The 13,150-nt window shown below is 39.8% G+C and overlaps 1 protein-coding gene across 2 annotated transcripts in view; it reads right to left on the reverse strand.

Annotated features, from left to right (window-relative positions):
* NSD1 (nuclear receptor binding SET domain protein 1) overlaps positions 1–13,150 on the reverse strand; it is a 58,784-nt gene that overhangs the window by 22,626 nt on the left and 23,008 nt on the right. For both annotated transcript variants that reach the window (XM_048487829.1, XM_048487828.1), the window contains 6 exons: positions 7,481–7,602; positions 6,310–6,592; positions 4,909–5,015; positions 2,843–2,918; positions 1,637–1,755; positions 289–432 (listed from right to left, as the gene is read on the reverse strand). In XM_048487829.1, coding sequence (XP_048343786.1) covers positions 289–432; positions 1,637–1,755; positions 2,843–2,918; positions 4,909–5,015; positions 6,310–6,592; positions 7,481–7,602 — 851 coding nt within the window. The remainder of the gene's footprint in view (positions 1–288; positions 433–1,636; positions 1,756–2,842; positions 2,919–4,908; positions 5,016–6,309; positions 6,593–7,480; positions 7,603–13,150) is intronic.

Genomic DNA, 13,150 nt, shown 5'->3' on the forward strand with positions numbered 1-13,150 from the left:
CTCCACATCTCTTTAGAGCAAAGCACATAGCCAAATTTGTGTGACTTGTCAGAAGTGTGAAGGAAATCTCAGTGATTGATCCAACTTCAAATCATTTTCTAACAGATGAAATGAATTCATGTCAGAGCTGGGCCCCTGTTTGCAACAAGTTTATTTCAGGGCAAAACAAAACAAAACCCAGAAACAAGCCAACCCAGCCTGCATGAAACAAGAATTGCAGAATCTGTTTCCAAGTTCATGACATTTTCACAGTTAGCAGCATTCCACCCAAGTGTCTCCGATTTCTACCTGACACACGTTCTCCTTGAGGGCAGCTCCTCCTCCACGCTCTCCCTGCAACTTTTTGGAAGAAGAGACTCCATGGTCATTTTCAGACCCTTCTTCAGCAGTCTCCTTGGGGCTTCCCAGTGTCCCTTGAGTAGTTCTATCTCCCTTTTAAAAAGAAAGCCAAGATTTAAAACAGTCAATTTTTTTTCTTCAGCCCCACACCCTCTTCTGGGCTACTGATAGGTGGGCTACAAAACATATGGACGTGCCGCCAACCTGCTTGCTGAGCTGCATGCAACGCTTCTAGCCCTAATCATTCTGCCTGCAGAAGGTGCCTCATGCTGTGGTGCTAACTCTCCTCACACTGCTCCAACTCTTAGGTTTCACTGAGGGAAAGAAACATTCTGAACTTTAATACAGCACATTAAATATAACTGTTCTATTATCCTATTTTGGCAGTCTTACTGACTGGCCACACTGGAGAATTTCAATAATCCTTCCCCAGACCACCTTGGTATTGGACATACATTATGAAACTGCACAATAACCATTTTTGAAGTGTTTAATTTCTCTGCTTGTATGAATACCACACCCTAAATTTTAACAGTTACACCCCGCTGTGTGAATGGGACAAGCAAACAAGTATATGAACCCGAGGTTTACAGGGGCCTTCCTGTTTGTACTAATCTTGCAAGGAAAAAGTTGTACATTCCTCCTTCTAAACAGCTTTGTCCTAGTGATAGACTGAGGGGAAAAAATACAGCACTGAACAGGTCCCTGACCTACAGAACACCCAGAGAACAGAGAAATAATTTTATATCTGACTGTCTTGATCAAGATATTAGGAGGACAAAATATATGTAGTTTTCATTTCCACAGCAGTGTAACACAGGGCTCAAGGGACCATGAATTAGAATCCAACCTGCCAGTTCAGCACCACTTGCAAAAGAGAGCTTTTGTGCCGCCTCCTTCTCATTGCAGCCCACTACACTACCAATAAACTGAGGAATACCACAGGGTGCTTGCAATTGGAAGGGGGAACTAGCAAGAGGGAAAAAATCACTCCCACTGCTGGTGGGAGCAAGCAGAAGCACCTACTCGCAGAAGCAGGAATTTGGATCCAACTCCATGACAGAACCGTTCCTTAAAAAGATACTTTTTAAAATGCAGAAGGAAATCTTCCAGTGAAATTCACTGCATCAGAATTTACAAAGATCCAAAATTCCAAGAAATGAAACCTAAGCTTTCAAAGTGAACTTCTGGCTCAAAGAGACATAAGGAAGCACTTCAAGTTTGGAGAGGGTTTCAAAAGAAAAACAGTTGAGTATACTGAATCACATCGTTAAGAGAACTCGCAGCTCAGCAGTACCTCTGAGTTTGAAGTTTCTCCCAGTATATCTTCACTCTTTTCTTTTTTATTTGGAGTTGAAGACAGAGTTCGCCGCTGCCGCTTTCGCTTTCTCTGTTTTGCTGGAGCCTTTTCAGGAGCTGTAGCCAGGCAGAGTTCATGATTTAACACCATGGCAGAAACAGCAGAATTGTGAGACAATTTTGATATTGTCATTTTTCAGCCTCAAACACAATAGAATCCAGCATTCCCCATCTGCATTCGGCATGCTACAGCCAACCTAAAGCTCCATTACACTTAGAATCAATGAATGCAAGCCTATTCCAAGGCAGTACAAATAAACACAAAAATTACTGTGATCAGGATATTAGAACCCAACACATTATTTTCTTTATTATCATCAGCTGAAAGACATTGCTAGTATATTTAAAAAGAACTCACATTAAATGTATTCCTTTGTACAATACACAGGAAAGTAGCTGATACCTAAAAAGATCGTATACTGAAGAACTGAAAAAGTGAGTTTCTCATCTTCATGATCATTAAGCAAAGCATGATTGGTGGCTTGTCTCTTCTGTGTTCTCTTTGGCTAATTGTCTTTCAGTTTTTCAGTTCTGGCCCTAAGCAAGCATTGCTAAGATTTCCATATAAGAGTAGAATTTACATGCTTTGGATTTTATTTTCAATTTTAATTGCCATCATTCATAGTTTATGAACTATCATGTGATGTTTTACACTTTCGTCCATCAGAGGGCAATTTATCCTGTGCACAGAGGTGCATTTGTGAAGTACGGTTATCTGCTCTGAGAACACAGACTGCATGAGTGCCAGTAAGACCCATAAAACCAAGACATCATGAGACCAAAGTTATTGCTAATGATTGCATCAAAAAGATCAGTGGGATCTAACTTAAATTGAGATTTGTCAACTTTACAAGACAAATTTGAACAATTTAAAAATTTTGTAGTCAAAGCAGCCCTTTCCCTCTCAGATATATATTTCTCAGTCATGCCATGATATACAGTGTTTTATTCAGCGTCAATTATTTTATTGCCCTATTTTTTAATTTCTGCAGCACAGCTTAAAGAAAAACTGTAAAAATCTTGACCAGAAACTATGAACCACATGCTTATATTTTATCTGAATGGGTATTTATTGTGACTGCTTAATTTACTCATTGCACAGGAAACTCTTTGCTTCATTCCACAGAATTCTAGCAATGCCTACCTTCACCAGTGTCCAGAAATTGAGGTGTGGCATACAACTCAGACATTTCAGTATCCAAAGGACCAGCCTCAGAACACTGTGGATAAGGAACATTGACAATTTACCAAGCAAATTCACATTCCAGCAAGGAGATGTGTTTCTCTGAGCTCATCTCAACTACAATTCTACTTCAACATATTTATAAATCAATACTACAGCTTCTCAAATTACTGAACGAGGAAAAGACCACCAAGAGAGATCACTCAATGGCAACAAAAGGGGAGAATCACATTGACTAACAGGCCAATCGTATGGGGGCGGGGGGAGCCAGATAGGCATTTGCCCACTCTGCAAGAGCAAGTGGCACTTATACCAGTGGGGATGGACAAATTGGGCAGCGGGTAGGCACTGCAGACCACAATGATATTTGACCAGGAAGAGAGCCCAGCCCCCAGAGCTGCAATAATGGCTTCCACTCAGGCTTAGTTGGTCTTCATCCAGGCTTATGAGACGAGAACACTGACCTAGGGGCCTCAGAGTTACGCCACCCAAACGATTGAACCCTTGGAGGTTCAACCAAGCAGCTGGTGTTTTTTTCTTTTTTTGCAGTGGAGTAGTCCCTGGCCACAGTGGTCTCTGGAGTGGGCTGCCCATGTATTTAAAAGACTTTCAAGCACTTTGAAGGACTAGAAATATCATAAGCATACAAAACATGTGGAAGGCCTACACTGAATATACTACATTTTAACAGGTATCAACTACTACACTTAGCAGATGTGGTTATTTGATATTACAGGACAATAGTTACAGAACTGGAACAGCAACTCAGCTACTTAGGTTATATAGAAGAGAAGAAGAGTTTAAATTTATACCCTGCTTTTCTCAACCATACCGAGTCTCAAAGCAGCTTACAAACTCTATCTCTTCCTTTCCCCTCAATGACACCTTGTGAGGTAAGTGTGGCTAAGAGAGCTCTGAGAGAACTGTGACTAGCTCAAGGTCACCCAGCAGGCTTCATGTGTAGGAGTGGGGAAATGGGACCTAGCTCAGTTTCTCAGGGCTTGTAAGACAGAGATGTTCCAACGGACCTAAGGCTGAGGCAGCAACAGCTCTCCACCTAGCTGGCTTCCCAGTCCACCTGAATCCTACCCTTCCTTTCCTCTGATATGATATAAAATAGTACAGGGATGGGAGGGAAAGATTTTTAAGCTGTAAGTAAAACTGTAATCGTTCCCAACAGCTAACGTACATTAAACTAAACAGATATTGGCACCATATGAATTTATAGGAATGTTAGATTATTATTAATTATTTTTATTGTTATGCATTTTGTAAACATTGGTTTTGTAAATAATTTTATTGTTATGGGTATGGTGTATGATGTTTTCCTAAATACTGTTAGCTGCCCTGAGCCTAGCCTTTGAGCCAGGAAAGGGTGGGATATTAAGTCAAAACAAACCAACAAACCTGGTTCATCAGATTAGAGTCCACCACTCTTAACCACTACACAATGCTACAAGAACAACATAAGATAGTTTCACTTACTCAATCAAATCTAATAAGTTAGACTGGCTTCTTAGCTAAAGACATTTTAGCACAGTAGTCTATGGTATTTCTGTAATGTCATAAACATCTTATAAAAAGAATTAATACCATGGTACAGAATAAATTAATGGAAAACAATTTTTCTTTTGTCAGCATGTGCTGATGTTGTTTTTTATAGCCACAAATGCAAAGAAAAACTAGGAGTTTTATATCAGAGGCTGCACTCCTCCTAAAAAAACAAGATACTTACTGATTTGCCTAAAGAACTGGAGAACACATACCACTAAGAAAGAGATGAATAGTGGTTGTGTACAAAAATATTAGTGGGTTGTAGCTTGGCCACTATAAAAGTTACACAAATTCAAGGGCTTACAGAACTAACATCAACCCAGTTTGGATGGCACCTTTTTAAAAAAAAAAAAAGAAAATCCACAATGAGAAATTCACAGAGAAAATTCTGAATGCAGAATCAAGTATTTTACACCCAAGAGCATAGCAGATCTTAATATTCTAACACTCAGAAGCTGAATGAAGGAATGTACCTTCTTTATGGAAGTCCATTCTCTCTTTGGTATAAATGTAGTATCCAAATCATTGGATTCCAAGAGTTTTTTAGTTGGCTTCCTCTGTCGCTTGCTCTCAAAGCTCCCTGCAAGAAAGATGCAATCCAGTTATTTTCCTTACAAGGTACAAACTAGAACTTATAAGCATCAAAACAACCATGACATCCTTTATGCTATATCTTCTCATCCCAGGGCCAAGAAAAGCAGAAAGAGCAACAGGTTAGAGTGGGATAGAAATAAAAAATAAAAAATATACATGTTATTTTGTAGCATCCTAAACAGGTAAAAACTTATTTTGAGACTCATATACTTTATGCAAAATGAAGAAAATTACATGAGGAAGCCATCTATTTAAAATGTGGCTGCTATTCTAAGCTGCTTCTTACTAGGTCTCAAATATTCTCCCCACACTCTGTCTCAACAAATAATTTTCTCAACGTTCCTGCCCTATTCTGTTCTTGCCCCTCTGTCCCCACCTCCATTACAATATCACTCCTAAGTGCATTCATATATTTGAACAGACATCCAGTGCAACAGCAAAATAAGAATATAGATCACAGATTTAAACCAGAACTTCTGTGCAATTTTAAGAGCTATGTAAGTGGGAATTTTTGTAGGCTCAACTTTTCTCTCCCATGAAACAAGTGACCACAATTCCTTTTCATCTGCTACCCATTAAAGGACTCTGTTTTCCTTCTTTTTCCTTTTTTGCAGACAGATCCAGGTGGACAGCCTTGTTGATCTGAAGCAGCAGAAAAATGAATTAGTCCAGTAGCACCTTTAAGACCAACCAAGTTTTATTCTTGGTATAAGCTTTCATGTGCATGCACATAGTTTGAAAATTTTTGCACACACACAAAAAGCTTAAACCAAGAGAAAAACTTGGTATAAATTGTTGCTGCTTCAGACCAACACACCTACCCACCTGAATCTATTTTTCTCTGCTCCTCGTCAGTGTATATTTTCCTCCCTATTTATCATAACAAAATTTCTGTGCTGATGATGCTATTGGAGGGATGCATCTTATATCTAAGAGCAATCTACTTGCAGTCCCAAAAATCAGCTCAAGTTTTACAGTATTAGCTAGACTTGGACTTGTTGATTAACTCTGCATAGGGCTGTACTGTGTGTGACTATAGGCCAGTCATTCTGTGGGCCTAGCCTATCTCACAGGGTTGTTCAATGGAGGCAACAGGACCATTCCACCCTCAACTCTTCTATAAAAAGTTGGAATTAACAAATGTAACAAAAAGAGGCCTGTGCAAAATCTGTCAGCTCTCTGGAATATCACATGAAAAGTAGAAAAACCTCATATGGCAGCTCTACACAGGAAATCATACACAGAATATGCACTTATTTCAGTGCATACGTAAAATTTACCTGATTTCACCAACCGTTCCTCTCCCTGTGAAGGAGAAGCAGCAGCAGTTTCCAACACATTTGGTGAAGACAATGTCAGAACGGGCATTTCAGACCTCGGCTCCATGGAATGGGACTCAGGGTCATCAATCAGACTATGTTCAGCTTCAAGGACTGGAGGAGATTCTTTAGACGAAGAGGCAGGTGAGACCGAATCCATATACTTCTTTTCTAGATGTTTATTCTGTCTCTGCTTGCCACTGCTGCAATCCTGTTTGCTTTCAGCCTTCTCTAAAGAACTTGCCTAAATAACGGCCACATATACAAACAGAAAAAAAATATTAAGATTCTGATCCAACATTTGGATCCTGTGCAGGGGAGTATATCCTCTTCACGGACATAGCAGCATTTCTTCAACAGGTTAGCAATCAAACTGATGTCAAACCAATCAGTCTTGAGTGACAGGCAAAATGATGGGTGGTGGGCTGTTTATACTCATTTGCTTAAATAACAACAAAAATAACAATAACAAAATAACAACAAAAATATATATCTTCATAAATGCTCAGGCTCCAAACAGACACACATGCTAAGCATGCTCCATAATGTTCAGGATCCTTCTTTACTGCAACCTATTGCTCTCTATGATAAGCCACTCCTAATAGTTAAATCAACCACCAGTAGCAGCTTCTGTGGCCAAAGGGGCTTCAGAGAACTGGGATCCTATGCCCCTTTGTGCATGACAACATAGGCCTTGCTGGATCCCAGCCCTACTTTTAAAAAATACCCATGAGAATTTGTAAAAACCCTATTTAGACATTTCCCCAGTCTTTCACAAAGTTCCTACTACATTTCAATGTAGTAGGAGCAGTAGTGGCGTAGGAGGTTAAGAGCTCGTGTATCTAATCTGGAGGAACCGGGTTCGATTCCTAGCTCTGCCGCCTGAGCTGTGGAGGCTTATCTGGGGAATTCAGATTAGCCTGTACACTCCCACACACGCCAGCTGGGTGACCTTGGGCTAGTCACAGCTTCTCGGAGCTCTCTCAGCCCCACCCACCTCACAGGGTGTTTGTTGTGAGGGGGGAAGGGCAAGGAGATTGTAAGCCCCTTTGAGTCTCCTGCAGGAGAGAAAGGGGGGATATAAATCCAAACTCTTCTTCTTCTTCTTCAATTGCATAGTGGTTGCACCCACCTTCTGAAATGATTCCCGGCTCCTCTTTTTCTTCTTAGGTGCAAATATATGATCATATTCTTCTGCATATTCCAGAAGCCGTTTACTTGGCTTTCTAAGGCGTTTCTTTTCTGACTGTGATACTGAGAAAAAGGAAAGAGAACTTCCAGGTTAGTCTTCTAAGAAAAACAAAAGGCCTGAGAAGAAATTTGCCATTGTGAACTGGTTCTGTTGATACCCTATCTTCAAATGTCTGCAACAAGAGACCACTATAAGATTCTGAGAGAGAGTTTTGATATTTGATTCTCCTTAACATTATTACTAAAATGAAGGTTTTAAAAAAAGAAAGAAACCAAATCATCTGTTGCTGTTTAGGATTAAAAGAAACACATCCCTCTGGGTATTCATGTAAACCATCTCCCCTACATGTCTTGTCTCCTCTTTAGCAAGACTCCATACCATGTTACATGCACATTCCACCCTTGCCCCCCAAAACCATCTACTTCCTATTCATAGTTACCAAACACTGGAGAACTACAAATAATTTGCCATCAGCATCTTTTTGGTATCAACTGGTCCTGCTAGCTTGGCTGCCCTAAGCCTGAATGCAACAGCTTTGCACAGTAAATCAAACTGATTTAGCTCTACCCTGTCAGTCAAACAGGTAGAAACAAGATGAGAAGGAAGAGCTGTAAACGTTTGTGATTTAATACCTGCTTAAGTCATATTTGTACAATTATCTTCATACTTATAGAGTAGATGAACCTCTCTCAGACCACATTACAGAAATATGCTGTATTTTATCCTGACCATTTTTAACCAGCTATTCTTTACCTAATCTCCAATGAGGATGACACATTAAAACCATTAAGTGTATGTTATGCTTCTGTTTATCATGCCCTTTCTCTTTTTGAAAACGTTTGGTTTATGGCCACTGCTAAAAAACATGGCCAAAGTGCCACTTTGAAAAACAGAAAACATCAATACACACTGCAAATAAAGAAATATGTTGGTGCATGTGCAAAAACCAGAGATTGAGTGCAACGTATAACCCAAGAATCAGAATAAATGCAATGCACTCTGGACTGCCTGAACATGTTGTGTTTAATGCTAAGTGCACCCCTTAACGCAACAAGCTATATTCTACTCAATGTGAACACCAATAGTGCAACATAAAATATACAATAAAACACACGATCTGAACCAACATGACTAATAAACATACAAATATATAAGTGAACATAAAACAGTCTATATAGGGAATGCTTCAGAATGCAGACGTCCCAGTGTTTCTATGCGAACTGACTAAGAAACACTGTCGGACGTCTGCATTCTGCACTATTGGTGTTCACAGTGAGTAGAATACAGCTTGTTGGGTTGAGGTGTGCACTTAGCATTAAACACAATATATTCAGGAAGTTCAGATATGTTGGAGAATCCCATGTAACAGCATGACAAAAATTGAAAATAAAGTTGATGACTAGAGTCCCTTTTCACATTTAGCAAAATAGTAAGCAGAATGAGTGCACGAACATTAACAACAAACCATCTTTAATGCTAACAGAGGAAACCATTCCACCTGTATGTTTCCTCTTCTCCTTGATAGCCACTATTTAGTTACTTCTAATTTAACACAAACCACAGTTTACAATTGCATCTGCAACAGCAAACTATGTTTGCTCTTCTGCTGTAAACAAGGATTGCAAATCAACTTCAAAATGTGATTTTAAAAGGCTTATTCTTCAACTAGAATAAACATTGGTTTGACGGTTTAGTTGACTAGCAAACTATGAGTTATGTTAAATTGGAAGTCATTAGTTGATTTCAAATATGTGAAGGGAGGAAGACGGGAGAGTGATGAGGACAAAACTCATCCTTTTGGTGCCAAGTTATGGTCTGATTTAGACACAAATTAAGCCCATTTGAAACACAATTCTATAGTGTAAGGTGATCTGATATACCACTATAACCTAGCATTTATCTTGAATCTTGGAAAGTGGTGTTTCCCTGTTCAGCCATGGACACTGCAGAGCATTTACCAAGTGAATTTCTATAAATCTGTCAATAAACTGAGAACAACAAAGACCTCAAAAATGGGCAGTTGATAGTCCACAGGTGGTATCATACTATTTGGTTGCCCTAACTCACTGTCATACTAGTTTTTGGCTGCATTTGCCAGACTTGGTCTTCAAGGAAATATTACCTAAGGCAGGGGTCTTCAAACTATAGCCCTCCAGATGTTCATAGACCCAAATTCCCATGAGCCCTGCCACTTGGCCATGCTGGCAGGGGCTGATGGGAATTGTAGTCCATGAATATCTGGAGGGCCATAGTTTGAAGACCCCTGACCTAAGGTATAAAGAGTCTCTGCTTCCTTTTCCCTTTGGTGTTGGCCTCTGATCTGAAAAGGCATAGGAACTAGCATGTGTGAAATACACAAGGGGAGGAGTTAGTCACTCCTGTGTTTAATGAAGCTGGCCAGAAGAGGAAGTCAACAGCATTTCTACCTTTGCCTCACACTGTTCAAAATTGTACAACCTATAAACATTACTTTCTTTTTGTTTGTCTTGGAAGCATGCCATGTGGTAATCATTTTTAAATTATTGTCTAGCAGAATTATTGGGGAATATCCTATGGACAAGTTGCCTGAGAAAGCAGATCCTTCTCTGCCTTCTCTTTCTTACAGCAGCCTCTTACTCCTGCCCCCATCTGGGTATTGTTGAGAGACTCAGAAAGAAGCAGGAATGTGGTACAATTCCACAGGGCCTGCAAGACAAGATTTCTTCTATCAGGCTTGTGGTTGAGGACAGGAACAGTAGTCCACCAATTTGGCCTCCCCTTTCCTCATCCCTTTCATGATTTGCCTTTTCCAATATTTCCCCCTGTCCTTCCTTCTCTTTAAATAGGTATGAAAGGGATTCACAGATACATTTATCATTCTTCCCTTGAATGTATGTTTTTTATGGGATTTTATTATATTTATTATGTTGATGTTGTATGACACCCTGAGCCCGTAAGGGAAAGGTTGTCAAATAAATTGAATTAAACTAATAAAGCTACATGGGTCAGGAATCTACAGTGAGGAGAGGAATAGGGGTGAAATTACTCCCCTAACTTCAATCAGTAGAACAGCAGGAGGATATAAAACAGCTTTCGCTATGAGTTTCTATATCTGAAAATTTGTTATGGCTTGAATAGGACCTTGAGCCAAACACACAAGTTGCTGTCATGACAAAACTGTGAAATACTCAGCATGCTTACAAGTGATAAATGTAAATAATTGACAAATACTGATAAAGAAAACTAGTAATAAAAAGGCACCAAAAAACAGCTATGCAACATTAGTACTGCAATTCTGAAACCCATTAAGTCCAGTGCCTTAATTAATTTCATCAGCATTTATCTGATTGGTTATGAAATATTTTTTTCCATTCATAGAGTAGTCCTTCCTGACTTCTAAGTAATGAACCTAAAATTCATCTCCTAAAGCAGAACACCTGCTTTGTTTGCAGCAGCTTCTGGGTTTAATCTGTTACATCTCCTGTTAAAGGATCTTGGGTAACCAATGTTGGGAAATACCTTTCTCTGTCTAAAACTGAGGCAGCCTTTGCCAGTCAAGGACAGACAATACTCAGCAAGAGAGACCAACAGCTGACAGGTGCTTGAAGGAGTCCAACTACAACTTATTCATAAACTGAAATATTATATAACATATTAACATGAAGCTGAAATATTTGTTTGCAGAAACCATTTTCGCTAAAATATGTTCTACCCCTTTTCTAAAATTACTATATTTCAATCAGGAAATCTCTGGATTAAATAATTCCTCAGTCATGAATTCACTACATAGCTTTAAGCAATAGCTCTACTTGAACCCTCACCCCTGAATCTAAAGTATGGAGGTAATAAAATTGGTCCAAGTTACAGAGCTAGTATCAGTTTCACGTTGGTAGTCTAGTTAGTCTGAAGGAGGGGAGACAAATGCGCGTTCAGTAGCATCTTACAGAACAAAACTCCCCAGTGTATAACATTTCATGAATCATTTGTATCGGACAAAGCAAGATTTGATCAATGACAGCTGGAATATTTTGTTTAAGGTGCTACTTAAATCAGATTTAGTCTGTGAGTAGGACAGGCAACCCCTGGCAACCATGCCAACAGTGGAACAGCAGACCAGTTTGCTCGGCACCCAGAGTCCCATCTTCACCCAAGCAACAGAGCCCCTGACAGCCCTGGGGGTCAGTAGTACAGAAGTGGGCAGCAGGCATGGCTTATACCCATCACAGCCTCCCGGATCTGCACTGCTACTAGCCAAGCCTGAGCCAAACCTCTGAGATGCTGGCAGTGCCACCTGCTCCAACTACATCACCAACAACAGCCCCTATCTGCCCCAATCCATTTTGTTTGCCTGTATATCAACATCATATGTGGACTGCATGCTTTTTAGCACTTGGGATAAAACAAGGTGGCCTACCCCTGTCATGAGATGCACAGCTAACATAAGTGATGCAGGCATTCTACTATTAAAAATGCCACACATTATCAATCTCATCCCTAATGCCACTATCAACTGTTACATATCCTTGCATTCTTTCCTTTCTCCTTTTACCCAGTGGGAAAACTCCCAATGAACTCACACTAGGCATGAGACATTCAGAAGTATCGTTGACCTCAGTCCCATGGAAAACCAAAAACATCAGAAAGTAAATAGTTGACCCTTTGTAAGATTAGTGCCTCCATAAAAGTACAGGGAAGCTAACTATGATTTAATCAAACTTTCAAATCAGAGTAAGATATATACTAATCTATGGATGTGCTGTTCACCACTAGTACACCTTTATTAAACAGTGAGACAGTAAAATCTAGCTACTGTCAAAAAGTGCAGATGAAATAACACGTGAAAGAGAAAGGTGTGCTGCTGAAGGGGAGGGAAATAACCAACACACAACCATTTTTCTTATGAGAAAGTACATTCCATGTTCAGAGATCTCTTTGAATCCCTGCCCTATATGCAGAGCTTGGAGAAAGCGACAGCTCCTGTTTTCTTCATGCTACATAAATCTGTATGAGAGCATGGGCAAAACACACAGCATTTGCAAGTGTACAGTCTAAGGTGTAACAGACACAGGAGAACTTCGATATGCAATTCACAGTGCTTGGCCTCCTGCCTCTGACCTACTCTTTCCAACCAGCAGATAAAGCAATATGTCATGGAAAAGGACCCCCGATCCACATGCTAGCTTTCTGTGAGCTGAAATTTTAAAGTGATGAAATATTCCACCACACCAGCACCAATCTGCAATCTGAGTGAAACTGTTCAGCTATGCTACCTCATATATTGTTTGCAGGAATAAAGTCTTTGTTGGCACCTTCTCCTAACAAGAACTGTTCAGATCATTCTTCCCTTACTCTTCCCTACTATTTCCATTTGTCAATAGCTCCTGTTTTTACAATTACATGAAGCAAGTTTTATTTTGCCGATGATTAACTATAATGTGGTAGGGCTGTACAGCACATCTATCCATTAGCCATGGCTTACTCAGATAAACTTCAAGCGTGGATCAGAAACCAACTAACATTCCTCTAGACACACAAAGCTCACGAATGACAAACTATTTATTTTCTGGCGTTCAGTCCCAGACTTCTGTGGGACTAAGGTAAATCATGGTTTGGAATGTTCTGAACCAATGT

Source organism: Sphaerodactylus townsendi, linkage group LG03 (genome assembly GCF_021028975.2).
Source record: "Sphaerodactylus townsendi isolate TG3544 linkage group LG03, MPM_Stown_v2.3, whole genome shotgun sequence".
Taxonomy (NCBI): domain Eukaryota; kingdom Metazoa; phylum Chordata; class Lepidosauria; order Squamata; family Sphaerodactylidae; genus Sphaerodactylus; species Sphaerodactylus townsendi.